Genomic DNA, 24,905 nt, shown 5'->3' with positions numbered 1-24,905 from the left:
TGGATAAATCAATAAACCAATAGCTATGGTAATGCACACCTGCTTTTAAAGTATCAGCCAACCCCTCCTCGTGCACTCCCGTTTACGCGATCCATGCAATTATAAGCCGAGTACACGATTTTCTGCATCCCCGAATTATTACAAATTGCAGCCTAATAAAAACATCCTAAGTATTGATTAATTTCCCTCGCGAATATTAAATGCAGGTACTCAATATTCAACCATATTTAAATGTAGATAATTAACAAATATTTAATAATGCATAGAGATTAAGTAACTCTGAAAGTATATTTATCGAGTTTCAAGAATTTTATTTGTTCAATCGAAATTTGTTATTTAAACATTTTAACAAACTTTATTGATACCTTGAATCTTTCGATAATAGGAAGAATCTAGTATTCTAAGTGTTTTATATCATTTCATTGTGATTTACTATTTACCTCGGATATACATATTTTTTAAATCTAAGATTGCTTTCTGTACGAAGTATAAGGGAAGAAAACACGGAAGAAATTCTCTTTATATTTTAATGTTAAAATCGCCAACTTTTTCCCCTTACTCCCCGTATGAACAAATATATAGAATGGTTGGTAACTAGTAGTACAAGCGGAAAGGGGGTGATTCTACACGAAAAAAGAAGTCGAAAATATAAAATAAAAATTTTTCGTTTGAGGCTTTGTTTTCGAGAAAATCGACTTTGAATCTTCGCTCGGTACGCGTGCGGTACGATATAACGGATCTCACTATAGATCGTTGTCTCGATGGAAAAATTAAAAAAAAAAATTTTTATTTTATATTTTCGACTTCTTTTTTCGCGTAGAATCACCCCCTTTCCGCTTGTACCACCAGTTACCAACCTTGAAACATATCTAAAATTATGGCAACAAAAAATGAAAAAAATATCAAAAGATACAGTATATAAAGTATACTCTCAGGCATCTAGACCAAGAATAACAGCTCCTCTAAGGATTCTCCCACGATTCTTACCCTAGGATCTTAGAATGTTTCCAGATGTAACTGATTTATCGGTGGTAGCAGGTATCACGAGTAAGAACGTATTTTGTACACTACTCACTGCTCCCTCCGGCTGTTTACACTGGGGAAAGCAGCAGATTAAGATCAAAATCGCGTCTGTATCGAGTTACAGTGTTTGCCAACATCACACAGATCAACAAGACGAAAGAAACAGCTGATCAAATCGTTTCTGATCGGATAAGAGAGATTAGACCATAGGTCGCTATGTCAAACGAGTAAAGAAGAACAGGTACAAAACCAGGTTGATCTTAATCTCCGATACTTGCGTGGGTGAATTCTCTGCGATCTGTCGACGAGGAAGCCATCAACAAACAAACAAATCTTATTATTTCAATTGCAGCACTATATCTGCGTTAGGTAAAAGAAAGGATTCTATGTTTTTATCAACATTTTTTCACTTTTACAAATTTCAAGCAATTTAAATCGCTCAAATAATTACCGATATATGGTTTTTAGAGTCACAATCTACCTTGCGATACCTCGGATACATCTTTTCACATATGTGAACACATAGGATGAACACACATAGGAGGATTTAAAAATACGAGGAAGACAAGGTTTGAACATCTAAATGAAATCCTACCTACTGAAGAGTTAACAAACACGCGTTAGTAGACATTAGACCTGCATCATTTTGCTGGTGAGATGTGAGGACACAATTTCGATTTAAACCTTACACCAGGAAGTCTCAAATTGTAATAACGAAAGAATCTAAAATTCTGAATTCCTACTAAAAAAAAAAAAAAAACGTAGCCCTCGTGACACGAGAAATACATTAATGACCGATACGATAAAAAGTAGCCACGTTTAAACGACAAGAGCTTAACGTTAAAGACAAAGGCAAGAGAATATCTAGAGAGACGAAGAATCAATAAGAACTTATACCCTCAGCATTCATAGAACCATGGCTGGTGTTTGTATTAAAGATAGGAAAATAGTATATACATATAGAGAGAACGGTGTCAGATGGAGAGCGGCGTATGCAGAGGCATATATTTCGACAGATCCATAGGGCACGGGTGGCATTCACCGCGGCACCGTCGCCGGATGAAGCCTGCGGTCTCGCCGCGATCTACCGCGCCGGTGAAATACCGTATGACTTTTTGACGTGCTTTTAACAGATTGAATTGAAAATGGCTTCCACGGCGCCGATATATCCGCGAGGCCACATCCATACCCTGAAAACGACTGTACGAACGGACGGACGTGAGAGACGAGAGATATATAATCTTTTTCCTTCCCTCTCTCGCTCCCTCCACCACTCTTCCCCTTTTTCTCTCACTTTCACACCTCGCCGCAACTTTTTCTCCTCCTCCTCTTCTATCTCTCTCACTTTCTCCCATTTTCATCTTTCGCGGAAACGGTTTTCCTCGTTTCCCCACCCTTCGCCAGCCTCGAATCCTCCCCTAACGCCACCTCTATTTCTCTCCCTTGAATTTTTGCACATTCGCTGATGCGGCACATTGCAAGCTGCGCCGGCGGAAACGACGACGACGAGGACTGGACCCCGGTCACTCGAATCACGGCTGAACCGGAAGGGAGGAGGAGGAGGCGGAGGCGGAGGGTCGCGTAAAAATAATGTCCTGGCTCATTTTTTAAAACCCCGACCGCAGAGAGAGCGAGAAACATGGGGCCACAGGACTGCAAACGAATCCGAGGTCTGTCGCCCGTGCCAAAGGAAGGAAGAGGATGGTGAAAGGGAAAGAGAGGAAAAAAAATAAACGTGACGGACCGTGGATATAGGCATCGTCGATATTACGGGGCGCAATAGCACACGGGGCCGACCGACGCCGGATGAAACGGTCAAAGCTAAAAAGCTCTCTCCGCCGAAACGGGCTATATATTATCTGCAACCCTTCAAACACAGAACACACCGAGATCCATACATAACCCATATGCGTGCACGTTTCTCTACGTGCCGTTTCTCTGCCCCAGGAATCGCGCTCGTGCAACCGCGAGTACATCTAACGTCTGTTTCCAATAGACGTTGGTCATGGGAATAATGGTAATGTGGATACTTTACACCCTTTACGATCCTCCACTTGCACTTAATATTGGGTCTTTGATTTTAATCCTCAATTGGTATCGTTGCAGTAAAGTAGAAACTTACTTTCTAGGTATTTTATCTTGTTTAGCATGTTATATTTAGTACAATGAAAATGATTAATCATGAAATATGCAATATTGAATAAAAGTAAAATATATGTACATTTTAATATTAGATATTTTAATGTACATTATTGTGGTCATTTATAAGCCAGGTATCCTTCAGTAATTTTGATTCGAACAGAAAGACAAGATTGTTTTATTTTCAACTTTCTTGCATTTCTCAGTAATAAAATGTCTAACTAATGAAGTTACCAAACTTTATGCAAACCGTATTATAATATTAGCGCAGGCGCTCCAAAAAATTTCATAATTGTGTCAGATCTTTGCAAACTGAAATATTGCTCCAATTTGTTATAGTTTCCAAGATATACATATCTAGGTAGTACGCAATTTCTCCGGAAATCTCCTGTCGGTCGATCTATTGGAAACAAAAATTATATAATGTATAAGTAATATGCTTGAAGTTATTTTTCACACTTGTTATCGACTCAAACATTTTTCAGTTAATCACCGATAATAATACATCGTTTATACCTAATGTAATTGAAATGAAAACCAGTTGCTTTTAAGAAAGTCACGTGTACGATAAACGCATGTATCAACGCGCTATGTTTCTAGAGGGTAAAATGGGCGTGGTTAGCAACCCTTAGTGAGACAGTGTCGACCAATACGGCAGCATTACACGATATGGAAACAGTTGCAAACGCAAGCGCCGTTAGGGTTGCTGGTACGAGCTGGTGATAGGTTGATGTGCATGGGTGTTTAATGTATGGGCGCAGACTCGAACATTGGGAACAGTGTTGAAAAGGTTACGCCTGCTGCAGGCTCGCATTCAGATTGGTTACATATTAAATCCATTCAGAGAAAAGTTTCACGATATCTATTTTGGTTGTTTATCTTCTTTCTTTTCATTGTTTCCTTATTTTGAGAATCTGTATAAATTCATTTATTTATTTTGTATATTTATAAAAAATTGAATTAGAATAATGATTTTTAATTTCATTTAGTCAAGTTAAATTAATTCGACTCACTTGTAATGTTCTCTAAAAGAAAATTTCTGTAGTTGGAGAAATAAATGTAGTATATAAATATATGTAGTAGTAGTAGTCATATAATATATGTAGTAGTGTAATATATATGTAGTAGTATATGTATCGTATTTATTATCTACTTGCGTTCTTTAAAGAACATTCCTCTCGTTAGTTTAATTATACCTTTCCTTACTATTTAATTCGTCTTTTTAAGTAATAAAAAGGAACAGTGGGAAACGTGAATGGGAAAGAAAAATTTCATTTTTCTTTCTTTCTTCCCAGTTCCAATATTATCTACAAGTACAAAATTAAATTAAGTCATATTAATTTTTTTAGTATTTTCAGTGAGAAAAAAATCATCTAATGTTTTCTATTATAAGTTAAGATTGTTATAAACCTAATAGATTACATATATAGCTCCATATCATACATGTTTCAAAGGTTAATGTTACATTATTAATGTAAGAGAGTCGGAACAATAATATCATCTTCCATATCGCAAGTTTCTAGATGCGACAATTCCTCATATTGAAATATTACTCGCAATGGCTCTTTAGAATGTTTTTTCAAAACCAATAGCATGGTATTTATAATTTCCGAGGGATTCTTGTAAAAAAATCTATATTCCTTATCCGCATTTGCATGATTGTTATATGCCTCCTCGATAAAGTCACCGTTAGATGTGAAGAATAATATTCTAGGCACATACTTCCCATCTGGTTGAAATTTTTCATCATCTAAAGCTGCATCATATCCCATTTCCGCTTTTATCATCACAAATCTGTAATTCGTTAAAAATATAATTAAATCAACTACAGGGCTGATTATTTTAAGAATATATTTGCTAAAGTATTATAAACACTTATACTATACGATACTAATATATAATAATATATAATAAATATTGTGCAATAAGTATTGTTGTTAGTTTTCATATGCTAGATAAAAATAAAAAATTAGCTGTGTTAACTGACCAATGATAAATTTTCCTATTTATAATTTTTTACAATTGTTCATTTTTCCCTATTAAGTTTTCTATTTTAATTTTTTTTATAAAACTTCGATAATAATAACTTTCATTGTTCCAAACTTAACTAAAAAAGTCGCATTGCTTACGGGATGAATAAAATTCATATTAATTAATGGTCGACGAAAGATCGTGATTAGTTGTGTAAAAAATATTTGACGCCACTGTAGCGTCATCTAATGGTAGTAAAACTAATATTAACCAGTTCCAGACATGGTTGTAGCACAGGCTTCAGTAATGATGTATATTTATGTTCATACACGTATGTACATATTTCGATACATACCGATCGCTAAGATCCATCAATCGTACGGAGTTAGAAAATTTCTGTTTTAATTTTTGACAAGAAGGGCATTGCATTTTATGGATGAGTAGAAAAATCGGTTTGTTCACGACTTTAGCCTCTTGAAAGCCGTACGTAACAGACCTCCATTTAAATAATCGTTCGAAACTCTTGTCACAATTCGAATCTCCAATATTAAGAAGGTTATTTCCGACTATTTGATTTGCCAAAGCGATTAGATTTATAGTACTGAAGAATTTGATCCATTTGTTCATAACTTTAACTGAAATTTCTCATGATATCGTCAAATAATGTGAATATAACCAAGTTTGAATATCTTTAATGATAAGGTTTCGATATGCATATAATGACTTGTGTGACTTATTTTAGACTGGTTAACTGTATATGTAGAACCCTCATTTAGTGTTATAAATCTAGTATAGAATAAAATTACGATAGTTGCGGTTACAATCATAAATACCAAATTTTAGTAAAACAGTAGAAAATAATGAGAAATGTAAGAAATTACTATTATTAAATAATATAATATTTCTATTGTAAATAAAAGGTATATTTAAGTGGTAATATAATATTATTAACAGATTATTAATAATAACAAATACAAAATTATATGTATAATAAAATTTAATTTGTTGTTTTCATTTGCTTCATATGTATTTTATTGTTTCGGAAATCACACATTCAATAAAGTTTGATTCACGAATAATAAAAATCTAACAACAACTGATTAAATTTGAATGCAATATTGACTTTGAGAAATTTGTTGAAAACCGAAACAATAATTTTATCATACCACGATACAATACTGTTTTATCAGCATTGCATAAAAACAGATCTTCGAAGTAAAGTGTTTACAAATCGTGTTATAGTCGCGCCACAATAGCATACTTGAAATTTAGCGCCATATAAGCACAGAGTTACATATTTCAACTCGTTTTATCAATATGTTATAGTTTACATACTTTTTCCAAAAATATGACTCGTCGACTTACCGTTTCTTGCGTTTAATATTCTTTATCCAACATTTCTTCTAAACAAATGTTCACTAGTTATTGTGACAACAATGTGACAATGGTGAAAAACAAATTTACATTGAGAAATAGGTTAAGATTATGTTGGAATTTCTCTAGTATCAAATTTTTCTCGGAGAACGCAAGCAAATAACGGATCGACGGAAAAATGAGCAAGCTATGGAATTATTTGATATTTCAAGGATGGATGTCATATTTGATGGCAGCTGGTTTGTTGGTTTTCACGAGCGGCTTTTTGCTCAATCGCGTTGCAAGACCGGAACGAGCTGAGTGTAAAGATTGCACGGATTCTGATTGTAACGTCAAGCAACTTCTTCAGAATCCCGATGCTGCTGCAACCATATGTCTCAAAAGAAAGTCACGTGTTGTATTATTAGTCGTAGATGCTTTAAAATATGATTTTGCATATTGGTATAATGATAATAATTCTACCTCATCTTATTATCGCAATAAGTTACCTATAATTCACGAATTGTTGCAAAATCAACCTATGAATTCACGCTTGTATAAGTTCATAGCAGATCCTCCGACAACAACTATGCAACGATTAAAAGGTCTTACCACAGGATCGTTGCCAACCTTCATTGACATTGGGTCTAATTTTGCCTCTGAAAGCATCAACGAAGATAATATTGTAGATCAAAGCACTGCCGAAGGTATAGTTTTCATGGGTGATGATACCTGGACTAATTTATTTCCTGGCAAATTTAAACGTCAATTTCCATCACCATCTTTTAATGTTTGGGATCTGGACAGTGTTGATAAAGATGTTAGATACCGTATATTTTTCGAGATGAAGAAGAAAGATTGGTCTCTCCTGATAGCACACGTTCTTGGAATTGATCATTGCGGACATAAACATGGTGCTAATCATCCTGAGATGGCTAGAAAGTTAAATGATACAAATAGTCTTATAAGAGATATCATCGAGTCCTTAGAAGAGGATACAGTACTTTTTGTTGTTGGTGATCATGGAATGACAGAAAGTGGTGATCATGGTGGTGATAGCAGGAATGAAATTGAGGCTGCCATGTTTGTTTATTCTATGGTTCCTTTGATAAAATATGATTCATCTAACAATACTGTGAACCAAATCGATCTTGTTCCAACATTGGCATCTATTCTTGGTACTCCTATACCATTTTCAAACTTGGGATCTATCATACTTGATTCAATTCCAAGTTCATCAAGAAATGGGGAATTAAAAGATGAGTTATGGTATTTGTTGCATTCAGTATGGAGAAATATTGCACAGACAAAAAGATATATAAGTGTATATTCTGAAGATACTTACTTATTTTCTAAAGAACAGCTTCAAAATTTGGAAAATATGTATAACTACCTATTTAACCAAATTAAGAGTATTAATACTATTGAAGAATTTGACTCTTTTATTGTGAATAGTCGGAACTACTTTAAATTGCTCAAAGATACATGTTCTGAAGTTTGGGTTCAATTTGATTCTAGTCTAATGTCAAAAGGCCTGCTTTTGATGTTTTGTGCTTTGTTTTTCTTTTATCTATTTATCACAGGCATTCCAGAAGATCGTATGTATAAGATATTTGAGTCTTCATTTCTACAATGTTCTATTTTAGCAAATTTAATTACTGCATTGATAATGTGCCTTTTGTTTTTCTTTAATATTTTAGAAGAATTCAAAAACACAACATTGTTTGCCACTGGTACAGTATCTATAATATTATTAATAATATTAATTACTAAGAATTGGGATGTTATTTCATTGAATTGGTATGATTATAGAAAAATAAAAAAATTGATCTATATTACAAGATTAGTATTTTTTTTAACAATATGCACTCTCTTTTCTAACAGCTATATTGTTGAAGAAAATAATGTATTATCTTTTTTAATTGTTACTCTTCTTTGGCTTATCATGTTTAATCTAACGAAAAAAGATGCTAGTGAAAATCCAGAAAGGAAAACAAAACCATTTTTAAAACAACAAACAAAATCAAACTTGAAGATAATTATAATAGCCAGTAGCTTAATAGCATGTATTTCCATAAGATTATCTTATTACTTCTGGCGTTGTAGAGAGGAGCAACAACAAAGTGTATGTTCTATGTTTATATTTGGTAAAACAAGTTCTATAACATCGGACAATTTAGAACGTATTTTACTTGCCATCACATTAATTATACTTGCATTACACATTACGATAATAAGACTATGGTTGCAAAATTGTGGAAACCTTTCTGGTTTCTCTCCTAGTGTTTTAGTAGGACAATACTGTCCTGTTGTGATAGGTGTTTGTATGGGTTGTTATTGGGTCCTTCAAAGGTTACCAAAATTTGTAAAAGTAAAATTTGCACTATCTTGGCAAGTAAGCACATTGCCTAACATAGTATATGCATTGAGTCTGTTTGCAATCTTTATATTATACTATCGTCCGCTCAGTATATTTTTACTACCAAAGAAAAAGGAATTAATTAACATATACCAAGATGAAAATGTAGTACCTCGATTATTTGAGAAAATAAAGGAGTCAATTTATCGAAAAAATATAGACGTAGATCAAACGCCAGTTGTTTATGGCTTAGGTACTGCGTATAGTGCCACATTTGTCTCATTAAGTGTATTTCTTATGTTGTTATATTCTTTATTGTTAGGGGATATATTATCACCTAGTACTTTCTTAATGTTTATATGTTGTACCTCTGTTTTGGGCTTATCAGCGATAGAAAGATACAAGAATGCTAATAGTATATGTAAGTACTTTAACCTATAGATAATATGTAAATGATTTAGATTACAAAACTGCATTCTTATTGTTATAATTTTATAAACAGCTGAACTGGTAGAAGTACCTACTCCCATACTATTGTGTTGGTTCTTAATAGCAGAATATTTCTTTTATGGAACTGGGCATCAACCAACTTTCCCTACAATTCATTGGGATGCTGCTTTTGTAGGAACAGGTGGACATTTCTATGGAAATTTATTACCAGCAATCTTAATAGGTATCTATATATAATCTTGTTTGTATTAACTTTAAATCTCTTTCTACAAGTAATAATTTGTAGGAATAAACACATTCGGATCACACATTATACTAGGTGCAACATTACCACTATTAGTTATTGTACCATTTACTTTTTATCTTGTATTTCCAAAGTTAGCTAAAATAAAATTTTCGGAAGACAACATGAAAAGAGGAGAACTGCATCTGTTTGAACAAGATTCTGTGTTTCATGCTGCAATTTTCTCAGTTGCAGGAAAATATATATTACTTCATGGAATCAGAGTAAGCAACATTTTTAATATTTTAGATCTGCTAATGTTTTAACAATATAAACTAAGTATAAACTAAATAAATAATCACTGTTAAAGAAATAATTTGAAGTTTAAAAACTATTTTTATTGATGAGTTTTTATAACTTCATATAGACATTTGGTAGCATGCTTGCTACGACGATTCACTGTCGACATTTAATGGTTTGGAAGATCTTCGCGCCAAAGTTAATATTCGAAGGCTTGGGATTATTGGTAACATTAAGCAGTGTACTGGCGTCCTTTTATATGGTGTTCAGAATCGATCAGCAAATGGAACATCTTATATCCAGAGTGACAAAAGGCAGATGATAAAATTTTTCTTGATATAAGATGTAATCAACACAGTAAAATATCAAAGTTTGAAATGTAATATTAAGTGAAAAATGCGTGCAATGACTTGTTACTGCTATCATTAAAATTGGAAGTCTCTACCAAAAAGAAGTAAATTAGGTGTCCAACGTCGACACTTACCAGTACTGCCGTTTTCATAATTTTATATGACTTTATATAAGAAATAGCGAAAGCGTAGTTATACAAGGTGGTTGGTAACTGGTGGTACAAGCGGAAAGGGGGTGATTCTACGCGAAAAAAGAAGTAGGAAATATAGAATAAAAATTTAAGAATTAAAAAAATTAAAAAAATAACGTCAATCGAGACAACGATCTACAGTGAGATCCGTTATAACGAGACGTGATAAAGTGCACGCGTACCAAGCGAAAATTCAAAGTCAATTTTCTCGAAAACAAAGCCTCAAACGAAAAATTTTTATTCTATATTTTCGACTTCTTTTTTCGCGTAAGATCACCCCCTTTCCGCTTGTACCACTAGTTACCAACCACCCTGTATATGAACTATTAGTCCAAATAGGAAAATTGAACTGAAACATTTAGGACATGAGAATGATATGTCTTTTCTTTTGTTTTTCCAAAGACCAAGGCATGTTATTAATTCTGGTGCTTCCTAACACACTAACGCTATCCTGCGTGCAATGCATTGCTGATTACAGAGAAACAAAGCAACGCACTTGATGCAGGATTGCGTCCATGTGCGCAGATGATTGCTTGATCAATGTACGTATTTTTTTCACCATTTTATGTTCATCACTGTTAACCGTATATTTTTCATTTCATTTACCGCATACGAAATTGTATATATAGCGTATATTATAAACATAATAGTAAATTTAATAAAACGTTATATATCTTTAAGTTTGTAACTCTTCTTATATATTTTAAAATAGTAAAATTCTTTGAACTTGTGCCTTTCCCAGTACATGGTTTTATGTTCTCTATGTATTTTGCAAAATATACTTTATTGAAAGGTATCATCAAACGTACACGTTATATATAGTATGCGAAAAAAATGATCAGTTAAAAGATAGAGAGTTTGTAATTACAAGTGATAGAAATATTCCTGCTAGGTCGGTAATCTAATGATGATTGTGATGTCTGTATCCTCTATTGTCATTTCTCAGGTATTCCATCCAGTTGGCCCACTTATAATAGTCCTCGTAATCGCTGGGATCCTGTGACAGATGAACATGTTCACAATATTCACAGTATTCAAATTACACATACCTAGTTTTGGTAATTATTATTTTGAAAGACAGGCACCTGCATATTAGGCAATACAGGCATTTGTATCTGGAAACAAATGAAGTTATGATGTTGTATAAGATATCTTGTCAACCCATCATTTGTTTTACAATGATACAAATTGTTGTTAACTATCATATTTAGCTTTCATTATATACAATATAGAATACAAATATATAGATTCAAAAAGATATTTAATCTGAAAGTGTTGTTTCGATTTAAATGCTTACATATAACTTGATTCTTCCACCTTGGTGTTCAGGTGTAGATCCCCCACCTGCCTGTACAGACTCTATAGAACCAGCTGGCAAACTCTGATATCCCTGATGCATTTGCATCTTAACTGAACGTACTTGTTGTTTTTGACTGCTTCCATCATTCAGAAAAGATTCAGCACCACTGACAATTTCGCGCTTTATACCTCCTGCATCTTCGGGATAAGAAACCCAAACTGAGCCAGGACCTTTTGGCAGTGATCGAGCCATCTGTAGCCCGAATTTACTATAACTCGGATTGTATGCAAGAGGCACTCCATAATCTAATGTATCTAATTTATGTTTAATAGCATCCAACAGACTCATGTTAATGGGCAAACCACTAGGGGAAGAAAGAATGTCATTAGTCATTGGATAATTGGCATTAAATGCTCCTCCGGGAGCAGCTGTAGATGCCATTCTTGCTTTTGTTATATTTTGGACTGCCAAAGTAATATTCTTCTGTAAATCAGTTAACATATCAAACACTTGACTCAAAACACCCATCTTTTGCTGAAAAGAAAACATTCCATCGATTGTTGGTTTTGCCCATGGACCAGGACTAAAAGGTTTAAATGGTTTCTTTGATGATAGTGATGTTGCAGACTTTTCGTAAGAAATCAAATCGTTCATTGTTGTAACCATGTTGCTTTTTAAATCACCCAATTCAGATAATATGTTGCTAACAATCAAATCTTTAGCGGCATTGATTGATGAGAGGTCTTCAATGGATCTTGCTATTTTTACTTGTGCATGACTTCCATCAGATACAATAGATCTCACCAAATCGTTTTTAAAATTTGCACTATCGTCATCGCTAGTTAGTGCAGTTTTATTCAGTTTTAAAGTGTCAAACAATTTATCCAGGAACTCTGATACTTTATCATTGTACTCTGTTGGATTAGGGATTACAGATGATGGTAACCAAAAGTCAGGTGGTACAATGGTACTTTTCGTTGTTGGAACTTCGATCGGACCTGGTGCTGGAGTAGAAGTGACAATATTTTTAAACAAATTATCCAAAAAGGTAGTTTTCTTTGCTATAAACATAGATGGATCCACCACAGGTCCAAAAGGTCCAAACATTCCTGGTAAATATTGTTTTGGTGCTGTCGGACCTCCCATCTTTTTAAGCAGTACATTCACATCTTCTTCTGGTTCTTCAGAAATTGGAGCAAGAGTGGGATATGGAGGTGAAGGTCCCAAATCTTTTGTTTCTGGCTTACCAGTGCCCATAATTGAACGGAGTTTTGTTACAGTAGACTCATCTATGCTTCTTTTTCTGCGGGAAATCTCATCCTTCATACTATAGTCAGGTATGGTATTTAAGCTTGAAAATGGAGGCATAGGCCCAAACTTAGAAGCCATAGGACCAAAAGGTTTCGAACCGAAAGGTCCGAAAATTCCACGTTTGTACTGGCCAGCTTCATCATCCACGTTACTTTTACTTAATAATGGTGTTTTGTCAACAGTATTGTACAAAGATGGACTTACTATATATGGCATAAATGGTTTGAAGCTCATGGGATAAGCAGGTCCCAAGCCACCAAACAAGTTGCTCAGCATATCTGTCTTCTTCGAAATCATCATTTTAGGATCAACAAATTTTGGGAAGGAGGGAGATTTTGGTATATAAGGTACTGTTATGGTGTCCATTCCTGTTACTGGTAGTCCGAGAGCTCTTGCATAAGCTAGAAGAACATTTTTCATATAAGGAAGGATATATAAAATATATACATATATACTTTGTACATTTATGTGAAATATTAAAGCCTCTACCCCAAAATTTTAATTTTAACATTATTTTATTAAAATTATGTTTTCAAAAATTAAGTGTTTTATATTACCAGATTTTGAAGCATAGCTTGCCCATGGTGCTGCTCCTGAAGGGTCTTTAAAAGATGCTCTAGTTAATACTATGAAATAAGAGAAAAGTACCAGATCTTTTGGGAGAATCATCTTACACCAACTTATTGAACTCTGTGTTGTTACTGCTTTTATAGCAGCAGTCAAATAATAATAGTTGCAAAGCTCTTAAGCTTATTAGCATAGGACTAATATTCTCATTAAAATAATCCATGGCATACAGGAGGTGCACTTGTGTTTTATAATTAACCAATACAATTTCTTCATGCTACTTGGGAAAGTAATTTCTTTCATACTTGTGCCATTATGCTTCTGTAAATATTTTAATTACTCTGCTTAAACATTATCTTTTGCAACAAATACATTTATATTTATTCATTTCATTATTTTAGTTCATTGTTATAATCTATTTTTTATCTTTTTATTTTTATTATCTATAAATCAGAAATTCAGCATGTATCATTTTTCATTTACTGAATATAAGAACAGAACACCTTCCCACTTCGAATTGTAATCCGATTTCAATCGACTTGCAAACGAACTTGCGAGAAACGCGTTGTTCATTTGTCGACAATAATATATCAAAGCAGCTGTTTTCATTATTTGGTAATTACCAATTGATTGTATTAATATCGAAGAAAGCTGTCACTTTATAGAAAGACGTTTATGTCGAAATGGAGATAAAAAGCTCTTCTAATAGTAAGTAACAACGTTATTTGATGTATAATAATAGTATTTATAATAGTAGTAATAGATATATTTTATATGTAATCCTGTAATAAAAATGGCATAAAATAAACCGAAAACCCATTGAGATTTGTAAAACAACTACCTAAAAAAGGTTCATTCTTTGTTTTAGCAATTACGGAAAATAGGAATGCCATGATAAATATTACTTCCACATTTGAAAATTTTCCATGGACTGCTTTACAGCAAAGTTCAAAAGGCACGAATATTATTAAAACAATAAATCAATTGCTAAGTATGTACCATCCTAATGATGGTATAATTGCATATGAACGTGTATTAAAAGCTTTACTTATATTATCTGAAAATTTGGATAGCGACTTACAACAACAGATAATTTCTATGGTACCGTTACCAAAAGGTGTCTCAAATGATAAAATAAGAAATCTGATATTTAAAATTACTGAATTAATTAAAGCACCCAATAACAAGTCATTGTGTCAAAAGTATGACTTTTATTAAATTAATTTTTATTATTTTTTTTATAATGTTTAATTACAAGTTTATTTTTTAGAATTACCATGACACCTGAAGAATCTAATACAGAAATATTAAATGAAGACTCAGAAATTCATCTAAACCAAAATATTTTACTTGACACATCTCAAAATCTTGAATTGCATGAAAAATTTGCATCTTCAGTACCTGAAGTGTTCAAAGGTTTTCCTCCTAATGAAATTTCAACAATTCATAATCATGTGAATTATATGTATGATACATTGAACTACAATATTCCATATATAAAACCTCACGTTAATAGCAAACAAAGTTTTTCATTAAATACTAATGAAGAAGAAGAATCATTAAAACTTCAGTCAACATTGAAATGGTTCCATACTCCTCATCTTTTGTATAAAACTAATCTTTATCGAAATTCTGCATCTGGTTACCAACAAAGATTTTTTAAATCAATGGATGATAAGTACTTCCAGTTGTCCATTGATAGATTCAATAACTGGAATCAGTGCAATATAGCTAACATGCCTTATGCACTTCATCAGGTTTGTAACAATTAATTTGTTAAAAATATTGTTAATTTAGCTATCCTGGAATAGAGATTGTAAAAATGATATTACAGGATACTACATGTTTAAAAGAATTATATAAAAATGGCATAATTTCAAATAAACAGAATAAGAATGAGATCTTCAATTTGAAAATAACATATGATGATAGATTTGTAGAATCAGAAACAAATTGTGAGATTTTACATAATAGTGATGTAAATAAAAACTTCAAAAAGTATAGTAATTTGAACAAAAATAAAATTTTTGACATGGAAGTTCAAGAACATTTTAAACAAGAATTAAAGAATGAACAAGCAATTCAACAAGATATATATAAAATGGATGTTGTATATTGTGAAGAAGAAAGAAAAGATACAATAATAAACATACAGGTAAAGGAAATTTTTAGTCATAGCAATTATTTAAATAATTTATGGCAATTCTTGTAAAAGATGACACTACAAACATTAGAAGAAGAGAATTTAATGGTGCATAAGAAACTTAAAACAAGCTTGCAGAACTTTTTAAAACGTGTAGAACAGGAAACTTTAATCAGTAATAAAACTCTTTATATTCATCAATCATTAACATATTTCAATTCAATGTATACAAATATTAAAAGCATTTCTTCTTTTATAATGCAGAATTTCCAACATTGCCTAGGACCAAACCTTTGTATATGGTTCCTCCTACATCCAAACATCGCAAGTTTGTAGATCAAAGAAACCTAGAAAAGAATAATCAATTAGATATTTCGAGTAATAACACAAATAATTCTAAAAATATTAATACACTAGAGGATACAACAAAATTCATTGAAAAGAAATGCTTGGAAACATTTCATATTTGTCCAAAACCAACTCAGTTAAAAATGCTTCATAAGACCTTAAATGCTGTAGTTAGTAAAACACAAACAATAGAATGTGAGAAAAAGGACTACATAGAAAATTTACTATACAAGTACCATATAGTTGTTGTGTAAATTTAATATCTTTCATGATCAGCAAACTTATTTAACAAAATTATTTATATACAGATCTGCAGTGAAGCAAACAAAATCAAAAAGCTTGAATACTTTACAACAAACTGCATCTATTACAGAGTTGGTTACATTTAAAAAACAGTACTATGATACTTTACTCAATATTCAGAAAGCCAAGAGTTTGTTATAATTGTTATAATCTTTTTAACATTTTTTATAAGCATATGAGATTATATGTATGTATATATTTATTATTTCTTAGTGGCAGTGGCAAATTCCTTGGGAATATCATCTGTAGAAAATTTCACAAAATATGATCCATATTATTCCAATCATTCCTATCAGGAGCAGCAATTATTACAACGTGGACCATTAATTGTTAATCCACAATTTGCAGTACATACTATGACACAATCAAAATTATCAAATATACATAACACTCCATATGCTTGGATGAAATACAACAGTTGGAAACATCCAACCATGAAACAATTAAGACTTCCACAGCAGGTAAGATACAATTAAATATTGAATACTATATATTCAAATATATAAATATTTCTAATTATTTATTTAATTGCTTTATTCATTTTATCTTCTTCTAGTTCCCATTTCAAGTTTCAAGGAATAAAGAGTAAGTTTTCTAATCATATATATCTTCTACTGCAATCTTATTTTCTGTTCCTTTTTGTATACTTTTTTGAATTAAATGCTATATTTTCTTATTTTTTCATTCTTGTGTTGGAAAGGAATTCTGTACTACATTATGTAAAGACAATGGATATTCAATGTTTTGCGCAAGATAAAAGTAAACGAATGAAGCAAAGTGTACAACGTAAAAAGTTAGAAGACATAGTTGGGAAATTGAAAGAGATAGAAAACAGCAATATGAATAATTAAAAAATTATTACTGACCTCTATAAGGTTCTTAGTTCTTGAAAATATGTTAATCTATAAACTCTTTGCATACATATCGAGACAAATAATTATAGAAAATAGTCAGAGCATAGCAGCATATATGCAGATATTCCATAAAGTTATATGTACTAAAGGAAAGTTCCTTAAAGAATACAAATAATATAATAAAATATTGATGGAGACTGTTGATTTAAGAGAATACATATCAAATAAAGTTTTTCATTCTTTCATTTATCTCGCACCAGTCTCAACAATTAATGGAACATTGATACGTTTACATGTGCACACGTATATATATATATATATATATATATATATATATATATATATATATGCATATACATACACATATTCTATAATTTTTTTGGCACTGGCAAAAGATAATAATTGAGTATTAGATTATTAATCGCGAATATTTTTAATAACTTCGTTTGTATTTCGGACGATTGCGTAATAGTTTTCTTTGTTTAATTATTGTTGCATGTTTGTGATGTTGACGTCAATCGAGCCTTAATACTTACAACATAGTAACTAATAAATGTACACATATTCTTTAGTATTAACATAGAACAAAATTGCTGCTAATTACTAACATTTCGTAGTATATTTTATAATTAACATATAATATACGCACTTATGACTTTTGTATAGTCTACAGTATAGACTCTATACTACACAACAGTCATTCATTTCATTATTTCTAAATGTACAAAATAACTTTTAAAAGAATAAACGGTAATAATAACTTAGGTGTTATATCGTTCATTCGATCATTAATCGTTATTGTCCAGAACAATCGCAATGAAGTATGACAAATTACCAACAGGTCAATATATAATGTAACTCTTGGTAATTTACTCAATCACATATGACAACTCACAATAATATTTTCTTGTTTCAGAAAACATTTTACCTTCACAATGAGTCTATAATAGAAACATTATTATATACCCATATTTATCATTAATAGTATTGACAGCATCATCCTAATAGAAATGGATTTTCATACAAATGATGCTTTCAATACTTAATATTAATATCTATTTATGAATCGAAATACATCCAAAGGATCTACAGCAATTGATTTTTTTGGTTGTAAGGACTCTTACATTTTATTTTTGGTAATATCCAATGAATCAAAGTTAGGCCAAAGATCTCTTGTGTCATGTAGTTCATGTATCTCTTTTGGATTGTCATTATTTAGTATTATAGTTGTTCAAAACAAAATAATGTGTATAAGCAAATCTTATTAAACTGTTCCATTCCAAATATTGTTTAAATGCAATATAACTCAATAAATCTATTCTAATTTCCTACATCACATTATAATCCTATAAATATTTAATTGAAAGTATCATTTTATAAGCGAATAAGATATATCAAATTGAAAATATATTTTAATCTTATTAAGGCTATATAGTATTTGGAAAAGAGACTAATATGAAACTTCAATAATAATTATTGTATATTTCAAGTTAAATAATAAACCATTCATGGAATTAAATCATATATGCAAAAAATAAAACAATAGCAGTTGTCTAGCTCTAGACAATCTTTTGTGCGTACAGTGTGTGCTATTGTTCAACATAATTTAATTAAATTCAGTGGTAAAAATAACACGAATTTCAGATCAGATAATTGTCATGCTACTTTTTAATGCAAATACCTCTCTGGATTTTAAATTGATTTCATAATAAAATAAAAAAATATTTATAAATACCTAAAAGAAATATTGTATAAATATATCATAATACAAGAAATAAAAACTTGTGATACCAAGATTAGAAGGAAGAATAAGTAGTAGAAGAAAGTTTTAGACAATTTATACGAATTTTAATAACTGGTTCCATAATTAATCAAAGAATCATTTTTCAATCAATGTCACTTATAAAATGTAAAGAAAGGGTATGTTTATCAGTAAACTAACAATCTTGTTACAATGGTGAAATAGATTTGCACTTTGTTTAAACAGTAATATTTAGTTACTTCTTTACTTTCTAGAATAAATTGCGATGGATTGAAGTTCAAACCTAATGTTAATCTTTGTTATTTGTGCCATAATCTGAAGCGTTTTCGATTAAAGTTCATACAGAAATACATTAAACACTGTTATAGATTCACATACTAAATATAAGTCTAACGATTTATTTATTGAGGTATTGCAAATCGTAGCGAGGTAAAGCCTCTGATACTAAGTTATTGAAAAGTAACAAAGTTATTCGACATACATGACACTCAAAGAGCGTTATATTTCTTCTGGCAGTGTCCGTACATTTTTTTTTAATTATTTTACTTAAACTTTTAAGCTAAATATCTTGCACCATGTAACATTTCCACCCAACATTTTTATCATGAAATCTATCCATATTTTTTTTAAACACTTTATCAGTACACCAGTAATGTACCATGTATAAGAAAAATTACATTTATTTCTTCGTTGTGTTCAAGAAAACCAAATTACAACATCATCAATATTTTGACACAACGAAGCTACCATAATATATACTATTCTCTTTTTTTCTTTATGATCCTATATGAACACGCATTTTTTCCTTATGCTAATCAATTAATTAGATAACTGACGCGTTATACACGCCAACATATAATTAGATGTCTGATCCAGATGTATATATTCTAATATTGTATCAAAAGACAAAGTAGCTGTCACTTATGATTCTAGTCGAAATTAATTATTTCTTTGTGTTTATATGATTATAATAATCTTAATCAAGTGAAACAAAACAGAGGTCCCAATATAATCGATTCTATGTACCACTTGTTGTATGATAAAAAGAGATTTCAAGGACCAAACGGTCAAGAAACACAATCTTCTGATAATTTTCAAGATGAATTGTACCTCTAATACGATATGTATGTACTAAAAATTACTTTGCTCTTTAATTTGATGAATCAGTAGAGACAAGGTTGTACAAGAGTACTGGACTAGAAATGGTTTGAGATTTTCATTAAAGTAAATAAGTAATGCAATACCATTACTGATCGTTATATTCCCTTCTTGCAAATAGTGCGTATACCTTTTACAAAAATAGAGATGGACTTTTTCTAAGCTACCAAACTACATAATTGTATAAAACTCAACCGTTTACGTATAAAATACTAATAAAAAACTAGATTTCGTTATGGTATAATTACAGAAAATAACTTGTGTTTATCAATTCTCGTCTAAATTTGTGAAACACATTTCTACGTCCATCTCCGTGCAACAAAAATATCATTTTGAACAATAATCGAAGTAGTATAATTTAAACACTTGTTCCATGCATACTAATTCTCTGTATAATTCACTTATAACAAGAAATGCTAAACTGATATTAGTTTTTCAATCTTAATATAAATACTTGTTGCCTGTTTAAAAAACAATTTTCATAAATTTACAGTTGTAATAAAACAGAAAATTAATACATTTGCCTGATTATTAACTATTGAGTATGCATGGAAACAGAATATATTGACATCAAAGTATAACAAAATAATAAATAAATATTTTAATCTTTAATTATTAATATAAGTTATACTTACAAATAATCCCGTTAATACTTAGGTTTATTATTTGATATATAATTGGAATGAAATGACATTATCTGTATGTCAAAGACGGGCAGTCTGGTTGTATAATGCAGAATGTCAAAAATCGACAACTAAAAAGAAATTATTTTCTTGGCAGCATAATATACAAGGCAACAATAATTTTATATAGGATTCTTAAATGTTTGGACATAAGACATTATTCCATGGTCTTGATTGCAATATAGAGCTTTTCTGGAATTTATCTACACCTGCATAAGTAACTGATTAACAACTTAATTCCAAACTTAATCTCATTTTATGCACAGAGAAGAAAAATATAGACTTAAAAGATGATAACAAAGACGTTATGGTCACTGTGCACTACTTTAACATTAAAGTGACTTTTACATATGTAAGTTTAAACACATTCAATTTGGACAAATTCGTTTAGAAACGATATAAATATTTCATTGGTAAGACAATAAAATATTTTCGTTCTTTTTTATCCTTTCCTTAATACAAACAGTGAAAGAAGGTTCAATATGATATTACGAAACTATCGTTTCAAGGGAAACTTCTGTATTACATAGCTGTTCCCAAAAGTCATTCACTGCAATGAGTCCAACATTTTCTAACACATGTATACGCGTTTTTATATTCAATCAGGCAAAGCTGTAAGGATCAATAGTTTTGCTAGAACAAGGTTGGACGTCATCAGGTGGTGGATGCCATTGTCCAGTCCACATGGCAGTACGATCCATAGCTATTTCTGCTGCTTTCTCCATACTGTTGCTAGATGTACATTCCATTTCCCAGTGGAAACCATTTTGAGTCACTTGCATTGAACTAGATTCATCTATGCCACAATAGTCCTGTGCTTTATTGTTCACTGGCATTTGTAAAGTTTTATTTCTAATTTGTATAGAACCACTGCCTCTATGTTCAGCACCAGGCCAAGGTCGGGATTGTTCTACCGACTGTAGAGGTAATTTCCGCGGCACCCGTCTAGATTTATTATCCTCCAGAATATGACCACTATTGGTTTTGGTACTTATTAGATTTCCATCGCCTGAACTACTATCACCATCTCTTCTTCGCCTTCTCCTTCTCCTTTCAATATCGACATCACTTCTTTGAATATCTTCGTTAGTTTCTTGGGTATGTAAGAAGTGTTCCCTTGCAGAAGCCCAGTGATCTTTTCTATTGGCATCTTGCTTGTATTTTGTATGATTATCATTGCTGTGATGGCCATTATTTGTGTTTGTATCACTGTCTATATTTTGTTTCCTTGACTGTTGATTTTTGACAGCCCATGAAGCAGGCCTCTTAGGGCTCCGCTCTTTGAGAGTAACCTAAAAAGATAAAAATTGGAATTATTGAGAATAGTTTAAATATAGTTATAAAATAATGATAAGAAATAAAATTACTTACTCCCGAAGAGGAAGAATTGTCAACAGGCTTATAAAGTTGTGTTGGTGTATGATTGCGACTATCTGAACTCCTACAACTTGATCCACTGCGACCATGTATCCATGAAAGTAAGAAGGCTAAAATAGCACATGACAATCCAAGCGCTGCCGCTGCAGACAACTGAGACCGAGTGCGTTTTGGCACCCAGCCACCACTGTGATATTCCCATATAGAGCATGCTAATAATGCACTACTCAAGGCATAAGATAAGCCTATACCAGTGAATATCCAAGCATTCTATAAGAGGTGGATTCTATCAGATATATCAGTGTCAAAATATTAAATCATTAATAAATACACATATAAAAATTTATATTTTTAATCATGATGGTAACATTAACTAAAAATAGAATATTGATAAATCATTGACTACTTACCAATTTTGCCCAATTGAAAGGAAAAACATATATAACATGCGAAATATCAAGGAAGAGGAGCAATGCAGTGACCAAAAAACAGAAAACTGCTACAAAGATCATGAAACGCAGCCGCCCGATTAAAGGCAACATAAATAAGCTGACCTTGGCAGTGCCGGAGCTGCATAATGTTGCCAAACACGCTGCAGATGATATCTATGTAAACAATTTAAGGTAACTTATTGTTTTAGGAATAAATAAATGAAATAATAATCTAAATGCTATAGAACTTACAAGTAGTAAAAGTCTAATAACACCAATAGCAGTTTTAAGATGCCCCTGTATGTCACAATAAAGTACCAAATGACTTGCTCTTGGCCAAGCCAAAGCATTTGAGGAAGAGCCATGGTGATCACCATAGCCATAATGACCATGATAATTAGCATGTGAGTCCCATGAATGGACTGTTGAATGGACCCCTGGTGAATCCAGCTCCAAAGGTTGGGAGGTAATTTGCCCCCCTGTTCTACTGCCTGCTATTAATATAATATCAAATAATGTATATGTTGATACTCCATTTTTTCTAAATATTTGCAGTTTACAAATTATTTTCTTACCAATATCAAAGTCCTGAATGTCCTCAGGTCTAGAATATGCAGAGGCTGGTAGTTCCAGGTCACGAATCTCTTCTAAGAGAAGTACTTCTATCTCGTCGGCTGCATACAAGTCCGAAACCGAGTGAAGATGATGCCGAGTCTCGCTCATTACTTAGGCACACTCGAGTGTTTACTCCTTCCTGCCTGCCGACGATCTTTCCTATTTGATCCACTATTAACCACCATTCGTTACTCATTGAATTAAGCAACTGCTTTATACGTTTGCCAGCCATTGTCTACGCATACTGTGTGCCATCTCTTTTCTGCATGCAATACCATCCCTTGGCCTTCAGGCCACACCTACAGAAATTAATTAACATTGCACAACAACAACAACAAGATACCAAGTATTAACAGAAAATATTCATTATTTAACAATCCAATGTGGATAAGGAGACAAAACTTTGAAATAAAAGAAATAAACACAATTGTAAATAAAAATAATTTATTCTATATATAAAAACATAATAAAAGAGCAATAAATAAAAATGTATAAAGTAAGAACTAATATAATCAATACAATTTTAATACATCATTCCAATTCAATAATAGATAACAAAAGATCTATTTTAATATAGCACTAGTTTTATATTAAAACTTAAAAATATAAAAAATATAGACTAGATTATTATAAAATATTATAAATTATAAATCCAATTCAATGGTATAACAAAAGATCTATTTCAGTGCTATCAAATTAATACTTAAAAATATAAAAAATATAAATTACCAATTATAATTATATATTTAAATAACAACTTATACAATAACAATACAATATATACAGTGGTTACAAAAACTACTTGCACACCATTATATTTACTATAACATTACATACTAATTAATTAAATCCAAATATGACTACAAAAATTTCATACAATGAAAATGAAATGTAAAACCTAATTCATTGAAAAATACAATTACGTACATGAAAAAACTCTTGGTAGCGACTGTATTTTTAAACATTCGAGTCTGTTTCATAATAGGTTGGAACTTCCTATCCTTTTATTATTAATATACATCATATTTCACATATTTCAATATACTTAATATTATTTACATTATTATCTTAAAACATAAATGCACACATAAATGAAAAATCAAAATTAACATATTATCTATATTATAAATAAAATACGCTTTAACTGATTGTGTGTAAATTATTATTTTTTCGATTCGTAAAGTTACAGTATAAAAACGCGGTGGACATAGGAGAAAAATTGTTTAACTTGTCTTTTATGATATTCATGGTATTTAACGTCAAATGTTTGAAATATATATAAAAATACCTGGATTTCATGGTTAGTTGTTTTTATAAAAAAGTATCTATTAATTTCAAATCCACATGTGGTTGCATGTGACATCTCATCAGAATGTACCAAGTATGATGATCATCGACATTGTAAGTTCGACGATAAAAATGTGAAAACGTACCTCGATTTTGTTCGCGATGAACCGACACGGAGATCACATTTTTCCGAAATTTTTCATAATAAATTCGGTGACTGTCTGAAGAATAGCCGCCATTGCCTTTTTGCTGTTTTTACTCATAATCTATGCTCGTCACGACGACCTAGAAATAGCAGATGGAACAACTTGACCCTTTTTAACATTCTCTGCCTAATAAAAGAAAAAAAGAAAAATAGGACAAATACATAAATTATTTGCACACGAATAAATACAAACTTTTTTCTA

The 24,905-nt window shown here is 31.5% G+C and overlaps 4 protein-coding genes and 1 pseudogene across 12 annotated transcripts; 2 read left to right on the top strand and 3 right to left on the bottom strand.

The window, feature by feature from the left end:
* Positions 1–4,180: 4,180 nt before the first annotated feature.
* On the bottom strand, positions 4,181–5,890 carry LOC126871173 (thioredoxin domain-containing protein 12-like). The gene is made up of 2 exons (XM_050629665.1): positions 5,489–5,890; positions 4,181–4,956 (listed from the first exon to the last, which is right to left on the bottom strand). Exons 1-2 carry the CDS (start codon positions 5,758–5,760, stop codon positions 4,632–4,634), a joined length of 597 nt encoding a protein of 198 aa, XP_050485622.1. The 5' UTR covers positions 5,761–5,890; the 3' UTR covers positions 4,181–4,631.
* Positions 5,891–6,378: 488 nt separating this feature from the next.
* LOC126870648 (GPI ethanolamine phosphate transferase 3) lies at positions 6,379–11,619 on the top strand. Of its 6 annotated transcripts, none has more exons than XM_050628566.1 (5): positions 6,379–6,580; positions 6,656–9,266; positions 9,348–9,518; positions 9,582–9,802; positions 9,946–11,039. In XM_050628566.1, the coding sequence occupies exons 2-5, from the start codon at positions 6,686–6,688 to the stop codon at positions 10,138–10,140; spliced, it is 3,168 nt and encodes a 1,055-aa protein (XP_050484523.1). In that variant the 5' UTR covers positions 6,379–6,580; positions 6,656–6,685; the 3' UTR covers positions 10,141–11,039. The 6 variants fall into 6 exon arrangements, 4 of the variants coding, with proteins under 4 accessions (XP_050484523.1, XP_050484541.1, XP_050484547.1 ...); XM_050628584.1 differs by having other exon boundaries at positions 6,379–9,266; positions 9,582–9,614; positions 9,768–9,802; XR_007691386.1 differs by adding an exon at positions 11,306–11,619 and having other exon boundaries at positions 6,380–9,266; positions 9,946–10,901.
* Positions 10,478–13,535, bottom strand: LOC126870675 (uncharacterized). 2 transcript variants are annotated; one of them, XM_050628602.1, is made up of 3 exons: positions 11,657–13,535; positions 11,445–11,474; positions 10,478–11,356 (listed from the first exon to the last, which is right to left on the bottom strand). In XM_050628602.1, exons 1-3 carry the CDS (start codon positions 13,388–13,390, stop codon positions 11,261–11,263), a joined length of 1,860 nt encoding a protein of 619 aa, XP_050484559.1. In that variant the 5' UTR covers positions 13,391–13,535; the 3' UTR covers positions 10,478–11,260. The 2 variants fall into 2 exon arrangements, with proteins under 2 accessions (XP_050484559.1, XP_050484567.1); XM_050628610.1 differs by lacking the exon at positions 11,445–11,474.
* Positions 13,536–14,096: 561 nt separating this feature from the next.
* On the top strand, positions 14,097–18,026 carry LOC126870696 (uncharacterized; annotated as a pseudogene).
* A 1,583-nt stretch (positions 18,027–19,609) lies between these two features.
* Positions 19,610–24,869, bottom strand: LOC126870684 (uncharacterized). 3 transcript variants are annotated; one of them, XM_050628638.1, is made up of 6 exons: positions 24,645–24,869; positions 23,172–23,510; positions 22,849–23,087; positions 22,576–22,770; positions 22,160–22,435; positions 19,610–22,080 (listed from the first exon to the last, which is right to left on the bottom strand). In XM_050628638.1, exons 2-6 carry the CDS (start codon positions 23,317–23,319, stop codon positions 21,391–21,393), a joined length of 1,548 nt encoding a protein of 515 aa, XP_050484595.1. In that variant the 5' UTR covers positions 23,320–23,510; positions 24,645–24,869; the 3' UTR covers positions 19,610–21,390. The 3 variants fall into 3 exon arrangements, with proteins under 3 accessions (XP_050484595.1, XP_050484580.1, XP_050484587.1); XM_050628623.1 differs by having other exon boundaries at positions 22,849–23,090; positions 24,645–24,864; XM_050628630.1 differs by lacking the exon at positions 24,645–24,869 and adding an exon at positions 24,500–24,638 and having other exon boundaries at positions 22,849–23,090.
* Between the last annotated feature and the right edge of the window lie 36 nt (positions 24,870–24,905).

The sequence above is a fragment of the Bombus huntii genome, chromosome 1 (genome assembly GCF_024542735.1).
Source record: "Bombus huntii isolate Logan2020A chromosome 1, iyBomHunt1.1, whole genome shotgun sequence".
Classification (NCBI taxonomy): Eukaryota; Metazoa; Arthropoda; class Insecta; order Hymenoptera; family Apidae; genus Bombus; species Bombus huntii.
This window is presented reverse-complemented; position numbering and strand designations above follow the sequence as displayed.

Bases quoted from the DNA above. Each gene is read 5' to 3' on its own strand.
- LOC126871173 (XM_050629665.1), bottom strand. From the start codon at position 5,760: ATGAACAAATGGATCAAATTCTTCAGTACTATAAATCTAATCGCTTTG. The intron at 4,957-5,488 runs GTATGTATCGAA...AACGAATTACAG, and splicing joins TTGATGGATCTTAGCGATCG to ATTTGTGATGATAAAAGCGG.
- LOC126870648 (XM_050628566.1), top strand. From the start codon at position 6,686: ATGAGCAAGCTATGGAATTATTTGATATTTCAAGGATGGATGTCATAT. The intron at 9,267-9,347 runs GTAAGTACTTTA...TTTTATAAACAG, and splicing joins CAAGAATGCTAATAGTATAT to CTGAACTGGTAGAAGTACCT. The intron at 9,519-9,581 runs GTATCTATATAT...AATAATTTGTAG, and splicing joins ATTACCAGCAATCTTAATAG to GAATAAACACATTCGGATCA.
- LOC126870675 (XM_050628602.1), bottom strand. From the start codon at position 13,390: ATGAAAAATGTTCTTCTAGCTTATGCAAGAGCTCTCGGACTACCAGTA. The intron at 11,475-11,656 runs GTAAGCATTTAA...ATTTGTTTCCAG, and splicing joins GTGGAAGAATCAAGTTATAT to ATACAAATGCCTGTATTGCC. The intron at 11,357-11,444 runs GTGCCTGTCTTT...CATCTGTCACAG, and splicing joins CTGTATTGCCTAATATGCAG to GATCCCAGCGATTACGAGGA.
- LOC126870684 (XM_050628623.1), bottom strand. From the start codon at position 23,319: ATGAGCGAGACTCGGCATCATCTTCACTCGGTTTCGGACTTGTATGCA. The intron at 22,771-22,848 runs GTAAGTTCTATA...TTGTTTACATAG, and splicing joins TTATTAGACTTTTACTACTT to ATATCATCTGCAGCGTGTTT. The intron at 22,436-22,575 runs GTAAGTAGTCAA...CACCTCTTATAG, and splicing joins CTTTCAATTGGGCAAAATTG to AATGCTTGGATATTCACTGG.